Here is a 12,322-nt window from a genome sequence, read left to right on the forward strand (position 1 = left end):
ACTCAATGCTCAATAGGTAAAGAGATGTCAGAGACTCAACTAAGAATGCATCTGCTGCTACCAATAACCCCAGCGGCATGAGTTTCTATCTCTCAAAACCAGGCAGTGACCAAAGTGACAGAAAGAACCAATGATGTCAGAATTATATGGGGCATAAAGGTGCTGTCCAGAAAGAAAGGGGTTTCTAAAACAATAGAAGATCTGATTTAGGCATTGGAACGGACTCAATTACATGTTAATTTGCTCCATAGGCACCCATGGGATAGTCACTGAACAGCAGGAGGAGGCAATATAAAGGTGGTAGGTGTAGAACTTGTCGTCAAGGAGCTTATGTTCTAGAGGGGTCTAACCTTGAATGTGCATGCAAATAATCCAGGGGGGTTGTTAAAAAATATAGATTAGGCTCAGCATCAGATTTATCAAATCAGAGTCTCAGGGGTTGGGTTGGGGCACAGGAAAACATGTTGCTGCTGTATTTGTTATTGTGAATATTACAGTTGTTGCTGTTGCTGTTGTTTTTAATGGCCCAGGCAATTCTGATGCAGTCAGAAAACTCATGTTTGAAAGCCAGTGTTGTAGCTGGTAAGGGAAGTGCTACATGCATGGAAGATGGGATGGGAGAGCACAGTTAAGTGCATGGGTTTTGAAGAAAGGTAAGTCTGTATTCAAGTCATGGCTTTGCTAATTTTTATCTATATTATCCCACAATCATGTTTTTATCTATATTATCCTGGTTTCTCACCTGTAAAACATGGGTGAGAATAACGCCCATTTCATAAAGTTATTGTGAAGAATAAAATGAAATAATGAATTTAAATAATTTAGCACAGTGCCTGGCATATAGTAACAACTCAATAAACGTTTGCTGCTGAACTGTTGCTCTTAGAGAACCTATGTCCATTCAGGGCCACCCTCTATCTCACCTTCCACCCCTGCTAAGAAACTGGAGAAACCTCTTATTAGTTACCTTTTCTCTTCCTTGAGAGAATATTTCTAAGTCCCAAAGAAATCAGGTAAATGTGCAAGACAGTACACGTGCTTCCAAGAAGGTTTACAAAGTTAATCCTATCCCTTTATTTGGCTGAATCAGTCCTGAGGGAAAATGACTAAAACAGAGCCTTGAAAACTGCCAGCACAGTTATGAAATCATTTATAATGGAGTGGATTTGTGATAATCTTGTTTTTCACCACAAACTGACAGCTTCTGGTTAGAAGGCAAAAAAAAAAGAAAAAAACTTCTGTGGTCTTGAGCACAGCAGACCACCTAAGTTGACAACCAAGTAGAATTTCTTGGAATGGAAAGTGTGTAATTGTGCAGAGCCTTAAAGCATCCTAAGTTTACTTGACAGATGTTTGACCACCATATCCAAGCTCTAGCTTCTCTGCCAGCATCAGAGGGATAGAGAGAAATGTGGAAGGAGGCAGGAATGAGGAAATGGACAGGAGCAAGTAAAACCTGTTCTTTACCTCTGCTTTTCCTCTTGCTGAGCACTACCATTCAAAGAGCATTAAGCCCCGAGAATTCCAAATACTGGAGAGCAAAGAAAAAGGCACTTGGCATTTGACATTATCTCCTTATAAATTTCCTTGAAGACAGGGACTATGTCTTCACTCATTTAAATATGTTAAGCAGAGATGAACACATCAGACACGACTCCTGACCTCATCAAGCTTAGAGGTAGCAATCTCGAGTTGTAAATGCAAACACCTACAGCCCAGGAAAGTAATGTATCTTCAGAATAGGCCTTGTGTGATAGAAAGGGAATGGTGGGGACTGCTGAACTGAAGAGATCCTGCTCCATCCAGCAGGGACGACAGCTACACCGTTTCAACCTATGGTTGCACTGTCAGGATACATACCCAACATTACTAGAGCTTCATAGTCGGGATACATACCCAACATTACTAGAGCTTCATGGTTGGGATACATACCCAACATTACTAGAGCTTCATGGTCAGGATACATACCCAACATTACTAGAGCTTCATGGTCGGGATACATACCCAACATTACTAGAGCTTCTGGTTAAGAAAAAAACAACAACACTTGAAAATCTCAATTTTTGTAAATGAAATCTTCTGATTTTTAAAAGGCAAATAATTAAAGATTTTAAAGCATTGAAACATTAGGTAGACAAAGAAAAACATGTCTATGGGCCAAACATAACCTGAGGATTTATAATTTGCCACCTCTGGTCTTGTTATCAAGACATGGCACAACGTCTGACACAAGTAGGTGCTCAAAACTATATGCTTAATAAGTAAAGGAGTGAATAAATGAATATATACATACTTACACAATTGTTGCTATCATCAGAGACAGTCAAAATATATGATGACTGGTGTTTTCCCAATATGGAAAACTAGACATCAGTAGTAAAGGGGTATCACTGTGTAAAAGAATCTTTACACAATTCAGAAAGAGCTTTACCTTTGCACGTGTTGGTGGAGAAGTCAAGATAGTACTGTGGGGCACAGCTCTCGTATTGACATTCCCCAAAGAGCAGAACCTTGTTTGGATCTCGGCAGGAGGTACAGCTGGCCTGTGAATCACAGCTTCCACAGTGTGTGTTGCATGCTGAGCAGACAGGAAAAGAAAATGACCAGATGATTACAATTGCAAATACTGAAGCACTGATCAAACCTAGACAGACGTTGCACAGGAACAAAGCCTTGTTCCAACCTGCTCCACATTTCATTATGGCTCATAGCCCTTCCCTGTGATCAACAAAAACAGAAAATAGTAGTTTCCGAAATAGAAAAGGGTAATCTTATTTTACAAAGAATATAAATTGCAAACCCAAGAATGGAAATCCCATATCCAAATTGCTCTGTGATTCAGCAACAGAATTTATGCTTACTCTAAGATCCCTGGAATTACAGTTCAGAACTTAAACCTTACTTCTTCAGGAATCATGCCCCCTTAAGTTCATAATGTAGATTCAGATTTTTGTGTGATGCCAACATTAAAATTAGGCACCAACTTTATTGCGGATCTTGGGAACTCCCATACTTTAAGATACAAAGGACTTGAAGGTGGACTGGTTTATTGATTTGCCTAGTTACAACTCTTAGAAGCCAGCCACATAACTCTGACATTCAGGGATGATCCCCCAATCTGGTCATGCTTCCATCTTCCCTCATTTAACAACTGGCATTTCTCCATCTACGCAGTTGTTCATGCCAGAAACCTCCGAGTCTATCTTGACACCTCTCTTTCCCCGACTCCTAATCCAATTACTCACTGGATCCCATTTATTCAAACTCTCCGATATAACTCTCAGAACTTTTTGCTTTTTTCCATATCCACAAATGCCAATATTTCTAAGCATCATCCCCTGCTGAACTACTATCACAGCCTCCTAATTGGTTTCCCCGTCTCCGCTCTGACCCCCTTGCAATCTATTTTCCATGCATCCACCAGAGCGGCTTTTAAAATTCATACAGCTCAGGTTTCAGAGTACACTTTCGCCTTCAAACTCAATGTCATTTTTCAATCCTGGAAAATTTCCAGCCATCATTTCGGCAAATATTGCTCCTCTACCATTCCCTCCATTCTCTCCACCTGGAAATCCTATTATAACATGCATATTTGAATCCTCTTAATATAATCTCCGAGTCTTTAACTCTTACTCATTCTTCAGTCTCTTCTTCTGGGACCTTTGTTAACTTTCTATTCTAAAACAGGCCTTCCATTATAGCACGCTCTACAAGTTTTTCATGCCATGTATAGCAATTTCCATTTGAGTGATTATTTGATTAACATTTGTATCTTTTAGGCTGCAAACTTCATGAAAGCAAATAACAGGTCTGTTTTGTTCTGTGTAATGTCAGTCAGCACCTAGCTGGTTATCTGTCATATTGTAGGTGTTCAATAAACACTTGCTACATAAATGAAATAAAGCCAGTATTGCATAAGATATATACAAGCAACAGCATTTCTGTCTCACTCTGAAATCTTCTCTAAGTATGTGTCAGAGGAAAAGTCCAGAGAGAAACCCAGTGAGTTTTAGATCTATATGATATCAAAGCACACGGCACAGTGCAGGAAAATTACCTCCTTGAAAAAAAAAAAAAAAAAATCGCATGCTATTGTTTCACCTACAAAGAAAGACATTGCTATAAAACATTCATTAGAATATGTACATTGATAATTTAAGGTCCTGGGAAAATTCTAGACTGGATTTTCAGTTCTAATTATTTTCAATAATTAGAAAAGAATATTTTAACTGTTGTAAGCTTAGATGAGACCAAATTTTTATCCTTTTTTTTTGCTAGAATTTTTATGCATGGTGTATCTTAATTTCGGCAAAGCATTTGACATAGATTCCAAAAATAAACTTGTGAACACAAAAATGAAGTGAGACCTACTAGTTGTAAGTGGATTTGAAGGTGGTTGAAAAGCATACTCAAAATGTGATCAGCAAATCTTTATAATTGATAAAAATAAGTCCACAGCAGAGTATCACATTAATTAAGCCTTAATTTCTTACTTGATCAATATTTTTATCCATGACTTTAATGGAAACAAAGAAACCATGTCAATAATATTTAAATATACCACATGCACCTATATAGAAAACATACACAGTTAAGTTTCACCAGCTGGAAGAACAACAGTTCAGTTACCTTAACCAGTTGAAATAATGAACCTACAGTAATCAAGTGAAATAAGGGAAACTCTAAGAAAAGTCCCGCGTTTATGTTCTAAAACCAACTGTACAAATACAGGATGAAGAAGACCTGCTTAGATAGCAGTTCCTATACAAAAAAAAAATCTAAGATTTTTAGTCAATAACAGGCTTGATAGTAACTAAAAATGTGATATGCAACATAAGGGTCAGCTGGTCCTCTTTTCTTGACATAGAGCTGCAAAATGAGGTCCCTGAATGCCAGTTCCCCAGCCAGGGGTCAAGGCCAATTCCCTGCCCTAGTGTCTGAGGGTTTCTTATGACTTACTTCCACCTGCCTCTGTGTTCCTGAATCTCTTTTTTTTTTTTTTGGAGACAGTTATCACTCTGTCACCCTGTCACCCAGGCTGGAGTATAGTGGCATGAACACAGCTCACTGTAGCCTCCACCTCCTGGGCTCAAGAAATCCTCCTGCTTCAGATTCCCATATAACTGGGTCCACAGGCACATGCCACCATGCCCAGCTTATTTTTTAATTTTTCCTAGAGACAAGATCTCACTTTTTTGCCTAGGCTGGTCTCAAACTCCTGGCCTCATATGATCCTCCCACCTTGCCCTCCCAAAGTGCTGGGATTACAGGTGTCAACCACTGTTTCAGGCCTGAATCTTTCTACAAAGTACTCATTACCCCTTGGAACCTTGATGTATACCTCATCCCCTTCACTCACTTCTAAAAGAAATGGATTCATGATGAGCATTTTGAATTGCTGGAAGACTTTATGGAGGATTTGGAGGGACACAGTAGTGTCACATTGAGAAACAGGGGGCTTCCATGACTTCTTCCTCTTATCCCTTTCCAAAGTAATGAGCAAATGGCTGACCCTTTCTGACACAGAGCAGTTCTGTAGGTACCAGCTTCCATGGTATGACATTCAGACCCCACAAAGTACTTACTAGTCCTGACGCAGACATCTTGGTGTGGCCACACCTGGAGTAGCAGGGGCAGTTCTCTGAGGTCGGTGACCCCCATAGCAAGTGCAGGAGGACAGTGAAAAAGTGGCAGAGTGGACCAGAAACCACGGAGGGAAGCTGGGATGTGCTGTAACCATCACATCTGGGATGTGCTGTAAGGAGCGAGGGACCCCACAGTGTGGGGGTTCAATCGCCTTCTTAAACAGACCTGTTTTCTGCTGTAGGTCTAAGAAATGTTCATCCAATCCTGCTCCAATACTCCATTGGCTCTAGGTCTACATGTCACAGAGATGTCCAAGTGGGGAATGACAGTTAATTTCAAACTTTGGAAAGTAATCATGTGAATGAAGGAGGAAGCTTATTCTCTATCACTTTGGAGGCAAGTTCTAGGGCCAATTAAAAACAACTGTCCAACACCTCCAGCTCCCCAGCAGTGGAACCGGCTTTCTTCTGTGGAAGTCTGTGGGGGTGAGTAAAAAAGAGTCTCTGCACTGGTGTGAGATTGGCTTGAGTAACTGTGGAATTCTCCTCCAGTACCAAGGCACGATGGTTTCAAGTACTAGAACCTTACATGTCATCTCTTTTTTAAAGTTCCTACCTCAACTGGTGACCCTTAAATTTTTTAATTCAGTTAATAGTACATACTCTCGAAAGATTCCTGTAACTAGAATATCTGGAAAGCTCTCCAGTCCTCACTTCCTTCAATAATTTGGTTATGACTGCCTCCCTTAATACTGATTACATTTCCTCAAAAGCCCTTATTGCAGAATTTCTAAAATTGGCAGGCCTATAATTGTCTATAATTATGAGTATTAGAATAGAGCGTTGTTGAATCTTTTTTTTTTTTTCTGAGATAGAGTCTCGCTCTGTCACCCAGGCTGGAGTGCAATGGCATGATCTCAGCTCACTGCAGCCTCTGCCTCCCAGGTTCAAGAGATTCACCTGCCTCAGCACCCCCGAATAGCTGGAATTACAGGTATGCACCACCATGCCCTGCTAGTTTTTTTGTATTTTTAGTAGAGATGGGGTTTCACCATGTTGGTCAGGCTGTTTTTGTTTTTTGTTTTTTTTTTTAATGTACTAGAAACTCAAATATCCCAACTTAGGAACATATTTTTTCAATCTTAGAATGAAATTTAAGGACTAAACAGGAAATTCTTAATCCAACTGAAATATTCTATGAAATTCTATTTACACGGGATCATAGCAAATGTGTTTGTGCAGAGGCCACCCTGCCCCAAGATGAAAACTTCCCAGAAGAGAAATATTTCAATGCAATGTATTTTTGTCACCTATACTTCATACAATGGATTCTATTTTTTCTTTTGAACTTTTATTTCTGTGATTCCACTGCTGTGAAAAGCCTAATAAATCTAAGTTACTATTTCTCCACCAACACTCTCTTGCTCTTGAATAGAACATGGAAGTATTTCATTCCTGTCTCTTGTATTACAGAATCTACAGATTCTGGCAGGCAGTTGATATGCACAAAGTAAGGTTTCTGTTACAAAAGCAATCTTCCCACTGGCCCAAAAAGTTTGTTTTTAGATCTCCAGTACCTCCACAGATGATGCAAAAGGGTGAGTTTCATATAACTAATGCAAAGCTTTGCAAGGATCTCAACAAACTAACAGTAATATCTATCTTCCTATGTATAAAATAGAAATATCTTTACCACTTTATTTGCCTCTCATTTTAGATGATGATGATAAAAACAAAATAATGGTTAATCAATACTGACAACTTATTCTCCACTACAGTCTATATTAAATGTAATAACATTAGAATGTAGGTACTGTTATAATCTTCCTTTTACAAAAAAGAGAAACTGAGGCCTAGTGGTTCATTGGATTGCTCAAGGTCATAAAGCTCTAAGTAGCAGTTAGGATTTGAACTTCAATTCTCTGACTCTGGAGCCCACTCTCCTAACCACTACTCCACAATTCCTTCAGCATGGTACCCCTAGAACACACAACTGAAATACTACCACTATATTTGTTACCTGTCATTTTCAAAAGTATAACAATTTTTTGTTTTTGCAAATGACACTTTGGTAACTGAGATAAAATAAGTGGCATCAGCCTATCATAAATGTTCCTTCATCTGTGAAGTATATCTTAATTTTTTTTTTCAGGCAGATTTACCCATTCCCTAATTTATCCTAACCCTTTGTGCCTGACTCAAGGTAATTAATCATATTCTGACTTACTTGAGAAATAAGACATCTATATAAGTAACTCCCATACAAATCCAAATAACTACTGTTTGGGCAGAAATGGAATATTTCCAGCATGCAAAGCCTTGTACACTGTCAGTATTCACAAATACATGTAGAAAACAAATTAAATCCAGAGACATGCTTAGTCCACAGATTGTGTACTACAGCAAGCTCCACTCTCTGCCTAGGGTCCTAGAATGGGATTGCTGAGAAAACTATAAAGATGAAACAAACTAACACTTTTATGTTTTAAATGAGATAACCTGGACAGAGAAGTTAAATAACCTGCCCAAGATCACACAGGTGGCATTTACAGAGGAGACCCCATTGCCAAGCCCAGCACTTTCGATTAGGCTGATATCCAAGCTATAATCTGCCAATGGCAACCTTATTGCCTTTGTAGATTGGTGTTCTTCCTTTTATAAAAATAAAGGCTACCAGGTGAGAAGATGGAAGTAAGAACCTCACATTTCTTTCAATGGCTCCAGAAACGCAGGAAAGGAAGGAAAGGAGAGAAGGTTCATTGGAAAAACCTACGCTGGCAAACATGATTGTCATCAAGATAGTGCCCAGGGAAGCAGGTGGTGCTGCAGGTGCCAGTGTGGGACAGCACGAGGTTGGTGTCACATGAGGAGCAGGAGAAAGGTCCTCTGCCCTGGCAGGTTCTGCAGGAGGAGTGGCATTCTGCAGAGGAAAAACAGACACAACAGAAACCGTGATGTCAGATTCTCTTCCAAAGCAGCATCCCAAGTGTGGGTAATAAAGTCCCAACACTGAGAACATTGGCAAGTCTGGTTTACAGTCCCATGGCACACTTCCTGCCTCCACTCTCTCTTAGGAAAGGTCAATCCTTCCCAGCTACTGCCCGAAGAGAACCTCAGGTGGCAGCTCCAGCTCCTGAGTTCAGCACTTACTCACTTTTACAAGCTCCTCTCTCTGCATAGTATCCTGAAGGGCAGTCAGGAACACAGTGGTCCCCGAGCAGCAGGTAGCGGGCATTCTGGCACCTCAGGCAGATGCTCCCGGTGTTGTGGAGATCAGCTGCACAGTGCTGGCACAGGGGATGGCAGTCTGGAGGGGGAAGGGGAGCAGAGAGAAGGCATGGGTGCTCATGAGCACAAAGTCTCATCACTGCACAAAAGGGCAGAAGAGATTTCAATTACAAACACTGCAGCTGACAGCTGGAGAGTAGCCCAAAGGCAGTGTATATCGTGTGTATCAGTAAAGTAGAAGCTTGGGACCTGTACAAATTGTGTGTTTGAGGTTTTTTAGCAAATGGCCAGGCCCAGCAAAGTGATTGAGTTTTCATCCCTTTCCAATGGAATGACCTTTAGATACGAGGGTGCCACGTGATAGATAGTTGCTAGGAGCATAGAGAGAATTTCCTGACTAACAGAAGCAGTAAGATAATACTATCAACATCTCTCCTGGGGGTCTGAGACTGGAGTGCAGCTTCCCCCAATCCCTTCACAGTAATAGAGGCAGGAGGCAGAGAAATTCTAGGTGGACAGGGCGGGTGGGTCCCTGGTGAAACCCCACCTTCACCATAAAACAACAACAACAAAAAACAGCCTGAAACCCCTGGCCGAAAGTCCAAAGTAAGCACTTACATTCCTGTTTGCCTGCCGTCTCCCAGTTGGTTCTTTCTGAATCATGCCTTTTTACCAATTGAATGTTGCTTTTTCCAAAACTACCTATGGCACGCCCCACCCCCATCCTGTGCCTATAAAGACCCCAGATTCAGTCAGTAGAGGGAAGACAGCCTGACTTTGGGGAAGAGACAACCTGATTTTGGGGAAAGACGACCTGTCCTTCTCGTCCCCTCTCCAGCTCCACTCTCTTCTGAGAAATGTTTTCATCATTCAACAAAATTCTCCACTTTCACCATCATTCAATTTTCTGTGTAACCCCGTTCTTCTCAGACACTGGACAAGAGCTTGGGACCCAACAAGTGCCAGTACCCAGAAAAGGCTGTCACACCAGCCCTTTGCCCTCACCAGTGGAGGGAAACCACCCCAGCAACAAGGCAACACACCACCTGGGTGCCACCATGTTTCCCCTGAGACAACATGCCTGGTTTGGCTGCAGGCCCCCCATGGAGCTTGCTCTTGTGTCAGTGCCCGGAGTGGCCAGCTGGATCCTGCACTCACTAACACACATGCTTTCTCCCACAAGGGGTTGAGCACAGCAGGCTGAGTAGATGAGGTGCCGCTCCCATGAGTCCGGCAAAGAAGCTGAGAAAAATCCTCCATCAACAGGGCTCCTGAGCCCTCTGCAAGGCTCCTTCTCACAGATTTGGTCTTCCAGAGTCAGGATACCAGTCTCAGCCTTCAGTGTGAACGGACTGGGGTTAGGAAATAATTGGATTGAGTTGCTGGAAAATTTTGGTCTTTAACTAGAGATAAAGTTATGAAGAACAGTTGTGAGTTGAAGTCATTTTTATGACCCAATACATAGTGCATAGTAGCTCTGTAATACCAGTTGGCATTAAAGCTATAAAACAAATTATTTTGTCCAGACAGCACTGTCTCTTGTTCTCACTCACATAATAGTCATTCTTTAATAAAGAACTTGATTGTGTTCAGCTTCCTTTGTAGGTGAAAACTTCCTGCTTTCAAGTGGTAATTCCCCTTTAAGTCCCATTTATCATCCTATATCCCAAAGGCAGGAGAAAACCCACAAATCTCAATTTACCCACCTCAAATGAAAAAGGAGTAAGATCTAGAAAAGACAAAAGAAAGAGTTCTGGTTATGGGGCCTTCCCACCTTCCCCTGTAGGATTCAAAGCATTTGTTTGTACTCGCTAATGCACCACCCACGGCCCCAAAATGTCGTTTCATCTCAATGCTTGTAGTAGAGATTGTGATTTCTAGCAAAATCCATGTTGGTAAAACAGATTCCTGCCCCTGGAATCTGTTAAAAACACGTCTTTCTCTGTACACTGTTGGTGATCCTAACTGTTGATCATCTGGATGTGTTCCCTGTACATGAAGCAGATCTCCCTTTTATGTCCAGTGCCCACTCATCCACATGAGAACCCTTCAGAGGACCTTTATAGCCATCCCAGAAGTTAAGCCACAAGAGTCTGCCTCAAAAATGCTGATTGTTTTGGCAGCATACAAACTAACAGTCTCAAACCTTTCTGTGAACTTTGGGAGTTACAAATTACAAGCAGCCTTTTGCCAATATTAGGAACAATTCATGATATCCTGAGAACCAAATTAATCCTCATTTCAGTCCTTCAGTAAACTACAAAGGAAATTATGACTGCATTGAGGGAAATATGAGAAGGAGGCTACTTTTCCCAGATTTGGTGTATGGTTTCCACATAATGCCAAGCTCTTTGTTCTATCTTCCCTATGCCTTCCTTACAGTGCCAGGAGCACAATCCCAGCTGTGCAAAGGGAAATTTAAAAAGCTTCAAAAGTTGCAAGAGCAAATGAAGGTGATGGTGTTTTACGATTACCTTAACAAGTGGGTAAATGTTAGGATTGGAAACCTAGGAAACACTACAGATTCAAGCCTCCGTTATCTGAAAAGCCATGGCCTATCCTCTTTAAAGCAATTTCTTCAAGAGCTTTCTGAGCTTGGGCATGCACCAACAAGATCTGCAGGTGTTCAGTGGTCTAAAGACTAGTTGCATCCAACAGATGCTTTCTCTAGCATGCAATTAGAGAAACATAAAAGAATAATTACCCAGGGGATGCTTTCAAGAGAAAGTAAGTAGACCCCTGTAGTATTTTGTGGGTACAACAAATAAGTAATTATGGATTTATCTGATCTTGGGATCTTTGTTTAAATAAGGAGTGTAACGTGTGTTAATTATTCTAAAGGAAGCTGGAGCCAGGTTATGGACATTCCTTCCCCCTCACCCAGCAGTGCTTTTCAACCCTTATTACTCTTCTGAAGTCACTACCCCACTCTGCCCACCCATTCATGTCTTCCCAGGTGATCTCATCTACATCACTAAGCAGAGCTTGCTGGATTCATTCCTTTCACCTCAAAACATCTATCTATTCCTGTTTTTATTTCATTTGCTCCCTTCTCCCAGGATAAAATGGCTAATGCCTACACCTATATTCTTGATCCAATTTTCAATATTATTCCTCCTGTTTTCCCCTATCTCTATTTTCAACCTTAACTTCCAACCATGCTCTCCATTGCCTACTGTCCTAAAAACTTTACTCTACAAACAACTCATCTCTTGCCTTCCCTTAACTACCCAACTTCCTTGCCTGTCTAACTCCTCACTTCATTGTAATCTGTCTTCAAAATATTTTACTGTGGTATTGCTCTTGAAAAGGTCTCTGATGGCCTCTTAAGGACCAGATTTAATGGCCTCCTCTAATTCCTTATCCTACCTGAAATCTCTGCAACACAAGGCACTGTTGACCGAGCAGCCCTCCTTCTCAAAACTCTCTCCTCTCAGCATGCTTGACACAGGTGCTCTTGTTGGCCGGGTTCTCTTTCTGTGCCTCCGACCGACTTATAAATACAGGGG

At 41.2% G+C, this 12,322-nt stretch overlaps 1 protein-coding gene across 1 annotated transcript in view; it reads right to left on the bottom strand.

Moving 5' to 3' along the window:
• Window positions 1-12,322, bottom strand: part of FRAS1 (Fraser extracellular matrix complex subunit 1) — a 461,949-nt gene that overhangs the window by 173,282 nt on the left and 276,345 nt on the right. The window contains exons 21-23 of the mRNA XM_032149306.2: window positions 8,740-8,892; window positions 8,359-8,505; window positions 2,432-2,578 (exon numbers count right to left, since the gene is read on the bottom strand). Coding sequence (XP_032005197.1) covers window positions 2,432-2,578; window positions 8,359-8,505; window positions 8,740-8,892 — 447 coding nt within the window. The remainder of the gene's footprint in view (window positions 1-2,431; window positions 2,579-8,358; window positions 8,506-8,739; window positions 8,893-12,322) is intronic.

This window comes from Hylobates moloch, unplaced genomic scaffold (assembly GCF_009828535.3).
Source record: "Hylobates moloch isolate HMO894 unplaced genomic scaffold, HMol_V3 SCAFFOLD_2, whole genome shotgun sequence".
In the NCBI taxonomy this organism is placed as follows: domain Eukaryota; kingdom Metazoa; phylum Chordata; class Mammalia; order Primates; family Hylobatidae; genus Hylobates; species Hylobates moloch.